The following is an 18313-nucleotide window of genomic DNA, read 5'->3' on the forward strand; positions in this document are numbered from 1 at the left end:
CCAAATTAAATACTTTGTTTATTTTTATGTTTTGATATGCCAACATGGGTCTACTCTAGGACAGGTCAATCACAATGATTTAAAAGGCTAATAGGAGTACAACTGAAACAGAACAATAGGGCTGTCAACTGAGCCAGAAATTCACATTCAAACATGTGCCCCTAAAAAGGCCAACATTGAAATAATATTCTAATCTATTTAGCATAAATGTACATGTAACTGAATAAAGGAAACACTTGAGTAAATTAGTGATATTAAGTATATTGAAAGGTGGTGCATCCACACAGGTGTGGTTCCTGAGTTAATTAAGCAATTAACATCCCATCATGCTTAGGGTCATGCATAAAAATGCCCAGTTGCCCATTATTTAGATTACCACGGCTAGAAGTGATTTAGATAGAGGGGTCTCAAAGGATCATAGGGTGTGTGTGTGTCTTAGTCACCAGATCTCAACTCAATTGAACACATATGGGAGACTCTGGAGTGGAGCCTGAGACAGCGGTTTCCACTACCATCAACAAAACATCTCATGGTGTTACATCCCTCCAATAGAGTTCCAGACACTTGTAGAATCTATGTGCATTGAAGCTGTTCTGGCTCGTGGTGCCCAACAACCTATTAAGACACTTTATGTTGGGGTTTCCTTTATTGTGTCAGTTACCTGTAATAAATAATTAGCCTACATCTCACAGTGTAGCCTAGGTGATATGTGTTTACAGCCTCTCATGTCCTAGTAGCCTAGCCAAAATCAGACCATAGACATGTTGAGGGAATTATTTTATAAACAATTCCTTATGCCATTGAAACCAGCATTCTCACATGTTCTAATAAGTGCGCATTGCTGCACTTATAATGTGAAGAAATAATAGTTTAATCAACATTTTAGGCTAAACGTTCTGATCTGTTGCATCAGACTCATTGCTTTAGAATTTTGGGGGGGATGTACAATGGTTGTATGAAATTTGTATCTATCGTCCCAGACTGTTTTGAACCGCCACTGTGGTGCAAAGCCACATAAAGCCAGAAGCTGCTTGGCGCTTTACAGTGTGGAATCTTTTTCCCCTCAATCAAATTCATCATAACCTTCATCCTCCCCGCAAGTTGCGCTACTGCAACACAACCCTGCCCAAGCAGAGGCCAGTTATTTGGCTTCTATCTACTCTGCCTAAACCAGAGGAGAACGACTGCCCCCTCTCATTGACACCACGGGAGTTCATGACCGAAGACAATCATTGTACCAGTGCGCTATTGAGTCTTCATATAGGAATTAATGGTGTCACGTGATCGATGGTTTTGTCCACTCATACAGTCATAGGCCTAGATAGACTAGAGAACAAGATAACAACAGTTTGTCATCTGTTATACAAGCGTTTTTCATCATGAATCTTGTTCTGGAGGCTGCCCTGCAGAGTGCTCACTAGCTGGCACAGCCACAAAGTCATAAAATCTGATTTTAAACCTAACCCTAACCTTAACCACACTGCTAACTCTATTGCCTAACCTAAACCTTAAATTAAGACCAAAAAGCACATTTTTGTTTTAATACATTTTTACAATATAGCCAATTTTGACTTTGCAGCTGGCCTAATTAAGGGGAAATCTCTCAGTTCTGCCTCCAGGATAAGACTCATAACAATAAACGTCAACCTACATATCTGGAACAGACAGACTCACATCATGATCTCTTCTCTCTCTCAACCCTCTAATGTTCTTGTCTAAATGACTAATATATGACACACTTATTTTACCACAAATGTGAGCTTGGGGTGATTACGTATAATGAAATCTATTAGGCAAACAAACGGATATAGGACCTGAAGACATTGTGTGCAGCATGGCGTTGAGGAGTGAATTCCTCCACTACTTTATAATGAAAGACAGCATACAGTCAGAATTGAACAACGTCCTGTGAAAGATAATAATGGGAGATAAACCAACTGGGACAGACACACCCAATCCTAGCAACACACGTAAGGGTATTTAGGTGAGTACATCCTGAGCATTATGAAAAGTCCTTCAAATGAGTGGCCTGAAAATGTATTGATATATTAGTCGATGTTCATGTTAATTTAAGCAAAACAACAACTAACATATGGGAAGAGAGTGTTTGGTGGACAGAGTAAACAATGGAACCCTCACCATTCCAAATATTGGCTGATAACACCATGCTATGGGCCAAAAGAGAAAATAATCACCAGGTAAAAGCCCCAGGCTTCTCCCGAGGGGGACAGGAGTTCAATCTCCCCCTGAAGGAGAACAGTGCTCTTGGGTTTCAAACCATAACAGTCCTAATGGGCCGGGCAGGACCACCACCAGCACAACTGGCACTAGTCATGATACAGCACTGGTCCTGTCTGTAGACTAAATTCCTGATGGGCTGAATACAGTCAAAACACAACCAGAGACCAGGGAGAGAAATATGAAAGTGAAGGGAGGATAAAATAAATAGAGGGACAAGCATTTCCTGCCAGGGAGCCACTCTCCTCTCCAGCTCCATCTATTTGTTTTCACATTCATTAACAGATCATTTACAGCCAACAGACAAGCGATGAACCTTCAACCCCAGGGTTAGCCGCTTTGGTAAGGCGGTGTTTGTGGTTGGATGGAATCTGAAATCCAAATTCAAATACACAGAACAAGAACCCTTGTAGTGTGGGGATGCAGCTGGTATTAAAAAATAAAAAACACAATTGTAACACCAATGTTTGCGCTTTACTCAAAGCTGCGGCTGCTCTGACAGGCTGTCTGGCAACATCTCTGGATATCCGCAACTCCAGATTTAGTTCAAATCGGGAGACTCTACTGTGTGCTGTATTTACACTGAGTGTACGAAATATTAGGAACACCTTCCCCTTTGCCCTCAGAACAGCCTCAACTCGTCAGGGCATGGACTCTACAAGGCAAGGTGTCGAAAGCGTTCCACAGTGATGCTGGCACATTTTGACTCCAATGCTTCCCACAGTTGTGTCAAGTTGGCTGGATATCCTTTGGGTGGTGGACCATTCATGATACACGCGGGATACTGTTGAGTGTGAAAACCCCGCATCGTTGCAGTTCTTGACACACACCGGTGCGCCTGGCACCTACTACCATACCCCCCGTTCAAAGGCACTTCAATCTTTTGTCTTGCCCATTCACCCTCTGAATGGCACACCCACAATCCATGTCTCAATTGTCTCAAGGCTTAAAAATCCTTCATTAACCTGACTCCTCCCTTTCATCTACACTGATTGAAGTGGATTTAACAAGTGACAAACCATAACAGTCCTAATGGGCCGGGCAGGACCACCACCAGCACAACTGGCACTAGTCATGATACAGCACTGGTCCTGTCTGTAGACTAAATTCCTGATGGGCTGAATACAGTCAAAACACAACCAGAGACCAGGGAGAGAAATATGAAAGTGAAGGGAGGATAAAAAAAATTCAATAAGGGATCAAAGCTTTCACCTGGATTCACCTATGTCAGGTGTTCCTAATGTTTTGAACACTCAGTGTCTATGATAGTAAAATCAAAAAAGAAACTTGAATTTAATCATTATTTTAGAATCTCAAATGTATTTACCTTGATTATTAACAACTGAGTAAAAGTGCCACTTCATCAACTTAAGCAAGAAAAAAAAAAAAGCAATTTTTTTCTTAGATATGCAACATCTAAGATAAAACACCTTCTGCACATACATTTTAGTAGCTGCTCTTATCCAGAGCGACTTACAGTAGTGAGTTCATAAATTTTCATACTTTTTTTTCATACTGGTCCTCCGTGGGAATCAAACCTACAACCCTGGTGTTGCAAGTGCCATGCTCTACCAACTCAGCCACACGGGACCCAATTCTAAGTTCTATATTTTTTTTTACCAAATACCACAGCAGCAGAGACCGGTCTGGAAAGCTTGTAAAATAAATCTAAATCAAATCAAAATACAAACATCCTAACAATTAGAATAGAAATGTTCTGTTTCTTATTTCCAACCATTGTCTGCATATTAAGCGTGTGATTTGTTGAGCGTTTTGGGACTTCGCTCCATGCGTTCCGGTGTTGGCTGAGGTCGCATTAAGGCAGTGATATCCATGCATAATGACCAGCATGAAAACGCCTGCAGATATTTGGGCTGGGCTTCTCCCATTGCTTTTAATTAATTTTCAGAAGACCCACAGAGGCCGAGCCCGATCTGAGAGCGAAAAGGCAGCTGCAAGGAATTTTAGCATAGGAGATTAATGACAATCAAAACTTTTGGGGGGAGGAAAGTAAAACGTTGCACATCAGAATGAAATGTCAACATAATGCATATACTGTATGGGACTGTCAAAAAGTCACTGTGAACAGAATAATGGTTGTAATGCTTACTGTTTTGGACATACAGTGAATAAAGCTAAACCAGTTTCTTGGTAATTAACACATGTCTTGTTACTTGTGCAGTTTGTCCCTTTTTTTGCCCCCTCCCCAGCCACCACTCATCTGGACAGGGTTATCCCGGAAAGACATGCGCTCCTTTTTAGATGAGGCAGAGGTCACTCTTTGGGGAGAAGGTGCTTCTTTGTCTGCAGAAAAAGAGAAAGACACAAAAGAAAAAATCTAACAAAATTGCATGATATATTAGCATAGCACATATCAACATTTCTCAGGATAAAGTATTTATGGCCTGATGCTCTTTGCCTGAAGAAAAATATTGAAACATACCATTTACTGTAGTTTTATACAACGGGTGGGTCTAATCCTTAATGCTGATTGGTTAAAACTGCATTCCAGCTGGTGTCTATTCCACAAGTTACCACCGGCTAAATCTATGACGTTAAAATGCCTATGTACTCTGTTCCATCTGACTGCGTAATCCACTGTCTCATCAGCCCAGCCAGGTACTTTATAAACTTGATCTCCACTATAAAAAGCATCTTGACATTATCTCACATTTCTTTTAGACTAACATTTCGTTTTCAACAGCGGAAATTTGTATAAACCTTGCTGTCTGTCTGTCTCTCCGACATTTAAAACATTGTTTCAATATTCAAATCCGATCTCCAAATGTCCAATAGTAATGAACGTGTCGGGAGTCGAATGAAACAGACAGACAGCTTTTCTCAGGCAATCGAAATCATTAATCAGCATAATTTTTATGGATATATACAAAGAACTATCAATAGAAAACAGGTGAAATTAAATGAAGTGCAGCTAGTTTGAAGTCTTTCCAGCTTCAGTTTGAAGTGTGTGTTAGCTGCATTGTTGACTAGCTCTCGAACAATGGTATCCTGACGAGAGAGCACATTTTCTATGCCAGGTGAAGTGGCTCACCGTTACCTTATTGTTATGGATGTAAAACAGCTTAAACAAATGCAAATGCGGCTACCTCATTGTTATTCTGGCTGCACTGTTTGACGTTTGACGGACTGTAAATTAGCCATAGTTGGCCAGCTAGCAAGCAAGGGATAATAATGTTGGCTGCCAGTATGGCAATGGAACATTTAGAACGAACGACTGGATACAGAACAAAAAGACTGAATGACTGGGTCACGTCTCTGGCAACGGAACCGATAGAACGAACTACCAGCCGGCTTGGGTAGCAACTCAAGATTTGTGTTGGGAATATATCTTGTGGAAAGATAACATAGTATGAAGAAATTAATAAAAATAACGTTTAATGAAAATAATGTCAATCATTATTTGAATATGTTGGTAACCTGTTGTATAAAAGTGATAATGCCCTCGAAGCCGGTGTTTGGAGGATATATTGGCATAGTTTGCCGGTCCTCGACGAAACAACACCTGTGCCAATATATCCTCCAAACACCAGCGTCTCGGGCATTATCACTTAAATATATTACACTACATGACCAAAAGTATGTGGACACCTGCTTGTTCCAAAATCATTGGCATTAATATGGAGTTGGTCCCCCCTTTGCTGCTATAACAACCTCCACTCTTCTGGGAAGGCTTTCCACTAGATGTTGGAACATTGCTGTGGGGACTCCCATTCATCCACAAGAGCATTATTGAGGTAGGGCACTGATGTTGGGCGATTAGGCCTGGTTCGCATTTGGCGTTCCAATTCATCCCAAAGGTGTTCGATGGAGTTGAGGTCAGGGCTCTGTGAAGGCCAGTCAAGTTCTTCCACACCAATCTCAACAAACATTTTATTAATTTTTTTACCCCCTTTTTCTCCCCAATTATAATCTTGTCTCATCGCTGCAACTCCCCAACGGGCCCGGGAGAGGCGAAGGTCGAGTCATGCGTCCTCCAAACATGACCTGCCAAACCACACTTCTTAACACCCGCCCACTTAACCCCCGCCCGCTTAGCCGCACCAATGTGTTGGAGGAAACACCATTTAACTGAGGACCGAAGTCAGCCTGCAGGCACCCGGCCACAAGAAATTGCTAGAGTGCAATGAGCCAAGTAAAGACCCCCGGACAAACCCTCCCCTAACCCGGACAACTGTGCGCAGCCCTCTGGTACTCCCGGTCATGGCCCGATATGACACAGCCTGGGTTCGAACCCAGGTCTGTAGTGACGCCTCAAGCACTGTAGTGCCTGACACCTCTGCGCCATTTGGGAGGCCCACAACAAACCATTCCTGTATGGACCTCGCTTTGTGCACAGGGCATTGTCATGCTGAAACAGGAAAGGGCCTTCCCCAAACTATTGCCACAAAGTTGGAAGCACAGAATCGTCTAGAATGTAATTGTATGCTGTAGCGTTAAGACTTCCCCTCGGCTTCCCGAGTGGCGCAGCAGTCTACGGCTCACTACAGACCTGGGTTCGATCCCAGCCTGTGTAGCAGCCGGCCGCGACCGGGACTGACTTCGGGACTGCACACTGACTTCGGTCGCCAGTTGTACGGTGTTTCCTCTGACACATTGGTGCGGCTGGCTTCCGGGTTAAGCGAGCAGTGTGTCAAGAGGCAGTGCGGCTTAGCAGGGTTGTGTTTCGGGGGACGCATGGCTCTCGACCTTCGCCTCTCCCGAGTCCGTACGGGAGTTGCAGCGATGGGTCAAGACTGGAACTACCAATTGGATATCACGAAATTGGGGAGAAAAAGCGGTAGAAAATACAAAAATAAAATATAATAATATTTCCCTTCAATGGAACTAAGAGACCTAGCCCGAACCATGAAACAGCCCCAGACCATTATTACTCCTCCACCAAACTTTACAGTTGGCACTATGCATTCGGGCAGGTAGCGTTCTCCTGGCATCTGTCTGATCCATCCGTCGGACTGCCAGATGGTGAGGCGTGATTCATCACTCCAGAGAATGCGTTTCCACTGCTCAGGAGTCCAATGATGGCGAGCTTTACACCACTCAAGCCGAGCTTGTGTGACCTAACACTTCACGGCTGAGCCGTTGTTGCTCCTAGACGTTTCCACTTCACAATAACATCAATTACAGTTGACCAGGGCAGCTCTAGCAGGGCAGAAATTTTACGAACAGACAGTGGCACCTTTAGGTGCCACAATAAAGTCACTGAGCTCTTCAGTAAGGCCATTCTACTGCCAATGTTTCGCTATGGAGATTGCATGGCTGTGTGCTGGATTTTATACACCTGTCAGCAACAGGTTTGGCTGAAATAGCCGAATCCACTGATTTGATGGAGTGTCCACATACCTTTGTATATATAGTGTACATATAGCAACTACTTTGTATAGCCTAGGCTACCACACTGAAATGCATGGACAGCTCCTCATGCAAAGTGTATGTACTAAACTCTGTTAACAGTCGGCTGTAGGGGAGGCTGTTCCATTTCACCTGGGGATCAAAACTAAGCTCTCCAAACACAAGAACAAAGGGAGCGTGTCTGTGGGCATGATGTGTTCCACGTGTACCGGCCACAGTGAGCCAGACGAGCCCCACACAGGGAGCTCAGCAGTGGGGAGGATCACGAGGAGGTGGTGGGGGGCTGGAGCACAGCACACATTACAGGTACTGACCAGCTCCCAATATCTGCACGGCTGGTGTCCCATATAGTGTATCATAATCTGTATGTCTATTTTTTTATGATTCATTGTAGGGAAAATATAACTCCCTCACACACAATTTTATCTCTACACATTTATTGTCAGTCAAATACCTTTTTGAAGGTACCCTAGCGGATAAGAGCGTTGGAACAGTAACCAATATATCGCTGGTTCAAATCCCAGAGCCGACTAGGTGAAAAATATCTGTCAATATGCCCTTGAGCAAGGCACTTAACCATAATTTCTCCAGTAAGTCACTTTGGTTAAGAGCTAAATTACTAAAATGTAAATGTAAATGTTTTAAGACTCCCTTTTTATCATTAAACCATACTAAATCTAATATTGAGTATCTGTGGCCACAGCTTATTTCCATCTGAATGGTTTGATCCTTCAACATTTTATTGAAAACACTCAGCCAGCCACAGGGGTCATTTTGTGCTCTTTTGGAGAAACTATTCAGAACTTATGTGTTGAAATGTTGGTTATAAAATATTTATTTATTTGTTTGTTCCGAATCAAAAACAGAGGACAAAACAAATCTTGTCTTTATTAACACACATGTTGGTAATTTAGTTGCTATTTTCAATGGTCATGCTATTAAAAAGTAGGTAAATAAATAAACGGTCGCACATTCCCTCGACCGCTGTGACCAAACAAATCGCTTTCAGTCGTTTTACTCCCATTAGCTTTGAATGGGAACAACATTGAGGCAGTAGATAGGTAAGTTAAGTGGTTTCCTCTGCACAAGTAATGAAAATATTTAGTGGGGCTGAAAACACACTTCATGGCTCCGCCCCAGCGAGCGGTGGGTATCACATTGCAATAGGTTATAGAGTTTTTACATGCTCTTTACTGCCATGGCAAGCTAAGTGAACCCCTGACTTTAAAGCTGGACTTTGATATAGTCTCTATACTCCTTCAGAGGCCAATTAAATATTAACATTTTGTTTTCTGATAAATAAGAGATTTTTGCTGCTTTAAACTGGCATGGATTCTCCCTGCTTATACACATTTTCAAAAGAGAGCTTCCAGTCTATGGCACTACTGCTTTTCTTTGGTGAGTTACCAGCTAAGAGCTGCACCATTTATCCATTAAATAACTTTTAGATTTTTTGCTAATTAAATGCAGTTTGCCAGTTTATGAAATATCAAATTGGCTTTTGAAAAGTTCAAGACACCAGTCTTACACATACATACATATTTCAATTTACTAAGTGTTGTTTGATCACAGAGCCACACAGAAAGTCTTTCTCTTCACCCCGCTCTAAGTCCTACAACAACGTGCCTTTATCACGCAGCGAGTCACTGCCCTCGTGGATATCATTTAGTAATCATCATCGGAATCTAATTTAGCTTCGTTAGGAAGGAACAGTATTTGTCTTCTTTTTTAGATTCCTGCAGCTTGTTTAATCTGGTCATCTGTTTGTTTCCTGGCTGTGTCTGTCAGAAGCATCTTTGTCACTCAAACTCCTGAGCGGAAGGCTGTCTGACAGAAGGGCCAGTCATTCTTCTCTGAAAATGACTTTTTGCCTGTTTCTTGTCGAGGAGCAGCGCTCTGTCCCCTTCCCGACCCCGACCCAAGCTCCCGATCGACCCGGGGCACTAAGCCGGACCCGTTATCCCTGCTTTGCCACACACACACACATATACACACACACACAACAGATGCATACACACACAACAGATGCATACACACACACAATGCACGCACATTGCACACACACAGACAGAAATAACACACACATGTCATATTATCATAACCTACTATTCATCAGAATTATTGACAGTAGTCTGTTTGCAACGTGTGCTGGCCAGGCAACTCACCCCACCTTAAAGCTACAGTGATTACATTTAGATCATTGAAAAAGTGCTTTTCATTATACAAGACTTGTGTCTTTCTAGATTGGTCCAATGCTCACATGTGCCTGATATCATACCGCCTCTCACAGACACATATCTCGGCTAGTACTTGACCTCAGCGATTCAATTCTCTCAGGTTTTTCACTCTTACTTTTCAGTGACTTTAAGTGACAGAGAATGTTCTGTCTTTAGTGACATTTCAATGGAGGGCTGAAAAAATATTCCTGCTAACTTACACCTAAAAACCAAATCATGGAATAAGCATTGGAAAGGAACATTTCTTATTTGCTTGCAAAGTACAAATATTCCAATTATGAAATCTTCGGAATATATTAACAAATTGACACATTTAATTATGTATGAAATAGTGGTAAACACACACAAAACGTGTATGTTGAACTAAATGTTTAGTGGTGCGTATATCCAGCAACAGGTAAAACAAGACAAAGCATTTGGGAAGGTAATAGGTGGGCTAAATAGTAGCTTGGTTGGGGTTAATAACATTTAAACTCATTCAATTCAGGAAATAAACAGAAATTCCAATTCCAAATATTGGTCATTAATATGCATTAAGGAAAATGTGAATTGAAAGTTCAGTTTACTTCCTGAATTGAAATGGAATTGACCCAACTCTGCTAGATAGTGAAAACGTAAAAACGTAAAACTCACTTAGTTGCTCCATAAAGTTTCTCCGAGCTTGATTGTGTTCTTTGTGAGGCGGGGAGGTTGACGTTCCGCTGGCCCGCGACATTGGGGCCTGGTCTGGACCTTCTCTGTACCCTGCTACAGTCTACAAACACACACACACACACACACACACACACACACACACACACACACACACACACACACACACACACACACACACACACACTGTTCAAATAAGGTCAAACATGACTTTTCTCACGCAACTGGCCCCAACATTTTGAAAACATTCAACAGCTAACTACGCGCTCATGTGCTGAAAGCAGAAAGGCAGTGTGTAGCTGAGGAAAGGGAAAGGGGGTGGTTAATTCAAACTGCACAGGGAGACCTGCGGTTTTCAACTTCAAAGAGCTGACGAGCATCAATATCATTCTCTGTTCTACATAAACCACACTGCACTGACACTGGTATTTCTACAAATCAAATAAAAAAATGGCCATGAGTTGATCAAATTGAAAGTGTCGTTACACTGGAAATAAGCCTTCTGAAAAAAAAAACGTTTTAAACTCTAGGCGGAGTGGGAAACGAACTATGGAGTGAAACTTAAATATGAACTTGAAATGTAAACAATGCATTCTTCCATGGACTTTCTCCGCAACCAAGATACAGACAGAATGAGAGGCAATTACTCAGTGAAAGTGAATCAGTCGTAGGTGGAATGTAACAGCGAGTCAAAATAAATAGCTCACCACGAGCTGCACTCTGCCTCCTTTCAGTATGTCTGGGTCAATCTCTGGGAGGAAACCATCACTGGAGACAGACAGAAAGGTTTCAAAACTCTGCTATTAGTGGTCGCTCTCCAATAGCGTGGTGGTTTCACTCCAACACCTCAGATCTATCACAGCATAAACATCAGATCAGTGGCATTACTGGCTTCCATTTAACTGTTATCATAATCCCAATGTTTTATTTCATATGTTATAGCCCAACCCCCCCCTCCCCACATCCATTGCATTTGTTGCCGCTTCTACCAGTTATTTTTTTCCCCTGAAAATGCTATTCTTGTTTTGTATTTAAATATATTTCCTAAATTATAATTTCTACATAAAGAAGTAATTTAATTGTTTTAAATGTTCTTGGGACATAATGTTCTAAAACAATTAGATTCTAGAACATTAGCCTTTATAATGGGCCAATTCTTTCTGCCACTTCTGTTCATTTTTTATGTAATAAACATGTAATATCCCTTTCTTCCCCATCACCTGCATATATATATATGCATAATCTACAATAATGTAATCTAACCTACTGTCCGTCATTGTTATTCTTCTGTATGTTGAACATGAGTTGCAGACATACAATATCATGTACTGGTGCATATCAGGTCTAGAGAACCTCACCTCTCAGGGCGTCTGCTGTCAGAGTGCACAGGCTGGGTGTGGAGCCACTGGTAAGTGCGTTCCTGGTTCACCAGTGTTTGGTCCACTCTCTCTGTTGCGTCCTGGTTCAACAGTATTTGGTCCACCCTCCCTGGTGCTTGCTGGTTTAACCACGTTTGGTCCAATCTGCCTGTTCCCTCCAGAGCTAGTTCTGCCTGGTGAGCTGCACTTAACAGAAAATATATTTCGGTAAAACATCCCTGGTGACAACAGTTACAAGAAAATCACAGAGCTGCTTCCCTACACAGTCCTGCTGCTACAACGTCAACCAGGTGCAGAGACATTTTTACAAATGATGTGAGGCATAATTTATATAGGAGAGAGAGAGCGATCGTGTTAACACATGCACACCAACACCGTATTCCCTATATAGCGCACTACTTTTGACCAGAGCCCTACGGGCAATACACTATATAGGGAATAGGGTGCCATTTGGAACAGGGCCAAGGATAAATAAACAGAGGGAGCTTGGACTGTGACAAAGATTGACAAGTCGAGAGTTAGGCTAGGTTTTCCTCCCGAGCTGTAAGAGACAGATCAGTGCTTAGCTAAAGCTCACAGCGTTTATGTTGGGGCTTAAGGTAGCCATTTGTTTGGAGGGCTCTGGGGGCATTACTATAATACACTCGGAGTTGCTGAATGACGCAACAGCCAGGAGAGGTTGAGGGTCCTTTCATGGTGTGTGTGTCTATGTGTGTATGTGTGTATGCGTGTGTGGTTGTTTGTTCTTGTAAAATTTTATTTGAGCAACGTATCAAATAGAGAAAGCATTCAATGATTTACGAACAACTCTGAAAATCCCATAATAAAGGCCGTAATTCAAAGTAAACATTTGCTCCCCGTTCACGGCCCGCCAACATACTGCCGACATTAATGCTGCCTAAGATGGCCGTGAATTGATAAGGAATTTTGACAGCCCGGTGCTGGAACTAATGATGCATTTATTTAACTCATTTTCATGCTTTCGCCCAGCAGTAAAAAAGGAGAAAAGGTTTCATAGCTGGCAGTCATCAAGGGTTAATTAAGAACCCACTAAAAACGTCAAGTGATGGAAGCTCCCCCGAGGCAGTAAGGCCAGGAGATGGTGTTTCACACTTCCTGGAGCAGAAAGTACAAGTGGCATGTTTTAGTAGAACATAAAAAATACAGTACTAATGTATGTTTTACATAGTTTTTAGTACTGCATTGTCCTAAACAGTGCCTTCGGAAAGTATTCAGACCCCTTGACTTTTTCCACATTTTGTTACGTTACAGCCTTATTCTAAAATGTATTTAAAAAAAATAATAATCCTCATCAATCTACACACAATACCCCATAATGACAAAGCAAAAACAGGTTGGAATTTTAGCAAATTTATAAAAGCAAATAAAAAAATGGAATATCACATTTACTTAAGTATTCAGATCCTTTACTCAGTACATTGTTGAAGCATCTTTGGCAGCGATTACAGCCTCGAGTATTCTTGGGTATGATGCTACAAGCTTGGCACACCTGTATTTGGGGAGTTTCTCCCATTCTTCTCTGTAGATCCTCTCAAGCTCTGTCAGGTTGGATGGGGAGCGTTGCCACAAAGCTATTTACAGGTCTCTCCAGAGATGTTTGATCGGGTTCAAGTCCGGACTCTGGTTGGGCCACTAAAGGACATTCAGAGACTTGTCCCGAAGCCACTCCTGCGTTGTCTTGGCTGTGTGCTTAGGGTCGTTGTTCTGTTGGAAGGTTTTCATGAAGGATCTCTGTGTCCTTTGCTCTGTTTATCTTTCCCTTGTTCCTGACTAGTCTACCAGTCTCTGCCGCTGAAAAACATCCCTATAGCATGATGCTGCCATCACTATGCTTCACCGTAGGGATGGTACCAGGTTTCCTCCAGATGTGACACTTGGCATTCAGGCCAAAAAGTTAAATCTTGGATTCATCAGACCAGAGCATCTTGTTTCTCACAGGCTGATAGTCCTTTAGGTGCCTTTTGGCAAACTCCAAGTAGACTGTCATGTGCCTTTTACTGAGGAGTGGCTTCCGTCTGGCCCCTCTACCATAAAGGCCTGATTGGTGGAGTGCTGCAGAGATGGTTGTCCTTCCAGAAAGTTCTCCCATCTCCACAGAGAAACTCTAGAGCTCTAGACCATCGGGTTCTTGGTCACCTCCCTAACCAAGGCCCTTCTCCCACGATTGTTCAGTTTGGCCGGGCGGCCAGCCAAACTTCTTCCATTTAAGAATGATGGTGGCCACTGTGTACTTGGGGACCTTCAATGCTGCAGAAATTATTTGGTACCCTTCCCCAGATCCGTGCCTCGACACAATCCTATCTCTACGGACAATTCCTTCGACCTCATGGCTTGGTTTTTGCTCTGACATGCACTGGGGGACCTTATATAGACTTTTATTTTATTTTATTTAACCTTTATTTAACTAGCCAAGACAGATGTGTGCCTTTCCAAATCATGTCTAATCAATTGAATTTACCACACGTGGACTCCAATCAAGTTGTAGAAACATATCAAGGATGATCAATGGAAACAGGATGCAGCTGAGCTCAATATCGAGTCTCATAACAAAGGGTCTGAATACTTATGCAAATAAGGTATTTCTGTTTTGAATTTTTATAAATTTACTCTGTAGATTGATGAGGGAAAAAAATAATATTATACATTTTAGAATAAGGCGTAACGTAACAAAATGTGGAAAAGTGAAGGGTTCTGAGTACTTTCTGAATGCACTGTACTAGTACTCCTTCCACCTTCCCCTCACCCCCAGGCCCATGTCAAAACATACTGGTACTCCTTCCACCTTCCCCTCACCCCCAGGCCCATGTCAAAACATACTGGTACTCCTTCACCTTCCCCTACCCCAGGCCATGTCAAAACATACTGGTACTCCTTCCACCTTCCCTCACCCCCAGGCCCATGTCAAAACATACTGGTACTCCTTCCACCTTCCCCTCACCCCAGCCCATGTCAAAACATACTGGTACTCCTTCCACTTCCCTCACCCCCAGGCCCATGTCAAAACATACTGGTACTCCTTCCACCTTCCCTCACCCCCAGGCCATGTCAAACATACTGGTACTCCTTCCACCTTCCCCTCACCCCAGGCCCATGTCAAAACATACTGGTACTCCTTCCACCTTCCCTCACCCCCAGGCCCATGTCAAAACATACTAATACTCCTTCCACCTTCCCCTCACCTATGTCAAAACATACTAGTACTCCTTCACTTCCCTAACCAAGGCCCATGTCAAAACATACTAGTACTCCTTCCCCCTTCCCTCACCCCCAGGCCCATGTCAAACAATACTAGTATCCTTCCACCTTCCCCTACCCCCAGGCCCATGTCAAACATACTGGTACTCCTTCCACCTTCCCCTACCCCCAGGCATGTCAAAACATACTAATACTCCTTCCACCTTCCCCTCACCTATGTCAAAACATACTAGTACTCCTTCACACTTCCCTAACCCAAGGCCCATGTCAAAACATACTAATACTCCTTCCACCTTCCCCTCACCTATGTCAAAACATACTAGTACTCCTTCCACCTTCCCCTAACCCAAGGCCCATGTCAAAACATACTAGTACTCCTTCCACCTTCCCCTCACCCTCAGGCCCATGTCAAAACATACTAGTACTCCGTCCACCTTCCCCCCACCCCCAGGCCCATGCAGTTCCCTGTCCTGATCCAGACATAACCCTCCTTCCACTATCCCCCTCAACCCACCCTCACACCCTGTCCTGTTCCCCTGCTCCAGGACAGGAGGAGTCACGCCTGTTAAGTGGGGCTTTTAAGCACATTATCCAATCTTTCTCTATTGAGGCGAGGGGGGCAAAAGGGAGGCAGGGGGAGCCATGTCTTAAATTATATCTAAGAGAGAATATGCTCATTCAAGGGGGTGCAAGGGGGGCCCGGAACAGTCTGGATGGGGAGGTGGGTGTGGTCAGGGTCACGTCCTGCAGCTAGCAAGTCGTAAAGGAGAGGCACGTCGTAGGCACTTTAGAGTAATTCAGAACAAGTTGTGGACGCGGGTGGTGGATGACTGTAATCCCATGGCTCTGGATCCGAAGGTCACGTGTTCAAGCCCAGTTCAATCCTTTTTTTTTCTCACCTATCCCAAACCTTAACACTTAACTTAAAAACATACCAAATTTGACATTTGGATAAATGGAACGATACTGATCAGAAGGGGCAACCCAGGGTGTCAAAAACCCTTCGAAATTTGACATTTGAAGCAACTTCGAAATTTGACGTTTGGAGAAACATGGCTAAACGTCAGAATCTTTAGTCTAATTGGTAAAACCATGAGATCTTGTTGGTTAAACTAGCCTCATGGGATCTTCATAGAGTTCACCAGAAGCCAATATGAGCTTCTCTCTCTCCCTCCCTTCCCCCTCCCTCTCTGTCCCCCTCCCTCTCTGTCTCCCTCCCTCTCTTTCTAGCGCTGCCTCCTGCCCTGCCCTGTCGTGGAGATGACCCTATACGGATATGCCGTTGTGAGTTCCAGCGCCAGACTTAAAGCAGGAGTGGAGGAGAGAAGGAGGAGGTCAGCTTTTATCATAGGGCCTGTCTCCTACTTTCCTTTGCCCAGGGGTCAAGCCTTCACCTCAAGAGAGCAAACCACACACGGTCACCCAGCGGTCAACAGGCAGGCGGTGCAGGCCACAGACACACGCACACACACACGCAGGCCACAGGCACTATGATAATAACAGTCTTTATTAAGGAAGGTGAGACGGCTGAGCTGGCTCCTGGCTTGCTCCAATTCACGCACTAGCTACATGCTTGCACTATTTCCAGTATAACTTTGCAAATGTAGTATTTTAGGCGTGACATTTTTTTCATGTTTTCCCAATATAATACTATTTTGGATTTAACATTTAAACCCAAATTTGCATTTCCAATTCCCATAAAGTGAAAATGTAGGATGTTATATCCGGACATGTAATAACAGTATTTTTCCCATCGTCCATGTTGTTAGTTCATAGCCGTTCAGAAGGATTCTGGGTAAGTCAAGCATGTAGGAGCCGTTCGCTTGTTTCGTTTGTTCAATTGTGTTGTTTATATATTCAGAATGATATTATTGTGATTTGTGAAACTAAAACAACAATCCTTATCACTTACTAAGTCTGTGTTATTTATCCATATGCACCCGTATCAAATCTACAAAGAAAACAAAGAGAGATACAAGTTCAAACTAATAGGTTACTTCCATCTAATTGTTCATTATGAGAGCTTGATGTGAGGACTTCAATCACTGAGGTAACAGTGAGGTACACACCCAATAAACAAGTTACTAAACGATTAGACATGGTTGAAGTAACGTTAAATATGACATTGTTATCTCATAATTTCTGTATAGTTTGAAGTGCAGGTGAATTATTTCAGGATTCCTTCACCCAGATGCTAAATTCAGATGCTAAATTCCCTGTCAAGCGTGTCAGAACTTTGGATAAGCACCGAGCCAACAGGCAGCTATAACCCACACCTCCAGGCCGTCCAAACCCTGACTGCCTATTGCATTGCAACCATATTTCCACTATCGTTCCCAGTATCTTTCCTCCTCCCTGGTCCTGATCATTCATCAAACAGGCTGTACCTTGCAGAGCAGAGCGCAACACATCAGCTGATAAAGTACAGGGTCAATGACTTGGAGTGCGTTCAAAATGGCACGCTATTCACTATACCAGTGTTTCCGCTGCAGTCATTTATATGTTGCGCTGTGCCACGGCAAAATAATTGCCGCGACAGCAAAAAAATATGGAACAGGAAAGAGCGCCTCTGCCGAGGAGCACTTTGAAGATGCTAGAACAGTCCACATGTACGTTTCCTCTGCAAACAAAACTAGTAATGAATAGAAACATATGACTACCCCATAGTAGAATCGTTTATCTGTTTACCTAGTCGGCTTATTGTGTGTTCTAGCCTATGTGAGAGAAATATTCCCTACGGCACCACTCATGTTAGGAGTGCCATAGGGACGTGCATTCTGACAAGCAGTCAATGCACAACATTCATGTAATATATATTTTTTTAACCTTTATTTAACTAAGCAAGTCAGTTAAGAACACATTTTTATTTACAATGACAGTGTTAATTTACAATTTACAATGACAGAACAACAGATTTTTACCTTGTCAGCTCAGGGATTCGATGTAGCAACCTTCCAGTTATTAGTCCAACACTCTAACCACTAGGCTACCTGCCGCCTCATAGAGACATGCATTCTGACAAGCAGTCAATGCACAACATTCATGTTAGGAGTGTCATAGAGAAATGCATTCTGACAAGCAGTCAACGCACAACAATTCTTGTAATTGCGGGAAAAACAACAGTTTTAATGGCCTTTGTTAAAAAGAGGAGGATTCCAGCTTTCCATTCCTAATTTACTTTTTTCTCAACTCCTAAATATGTGTGAACTGCACCATTTTAAT

At 42.9% G+C, this 18313-nt stretch overlaps 1 protein-coding gene across 1 annotated transcript in view; it reads right to left on the reverse strand.

Moving 5' to 3' along the window:
• The window catches only part of lrriq1 (leucine-rich repeats and IQ motif containing 1), a 54527-nt gene continuing 36214 nt past the window's right edge, over positions 1 to 18313 (reverse strand). The window contains exons 24-27 of the mRNA XM_070439883.1: positions 11855 to 12056; positions 11204 to 11264; positions 10479 to 10599; positions 1 to 4542 (exon numbers count right to left, since the gene is read on the reverse strand). Of these exons, the coding sequence (XP_070295984.1) occupies positions 4409 to 4542; positions 10479 to 10599; positions 11204 to 11264; positions 11855 to 12056 (518 nt within the window). The 3' untranslated portion in view covers positions 1 to 4408. The remainder of the gene's footprint in view (positions 4543 to 10478; positions 10600 to 11203; positions 11265 to 11854; positions 12057 to 18313) is intronic.

This window comes from Salvelinus sp. IW2-2015, linkage group LG4q.1:29, assembly GCF_002910315.2.
Source record: "Salvelinus sp. IW2-2015 linkage group LG4q.1:29, ASM291031v2, whole genome shotgun sequence".
In the NCBI taxonomy this organism is placed as follows: Eukaryota; Metazoa; Chordata; class Actinopteri; order Salmoniformes; family Salmonidae; genus Salvelinus; species Salvelinus sp. IW2-2015.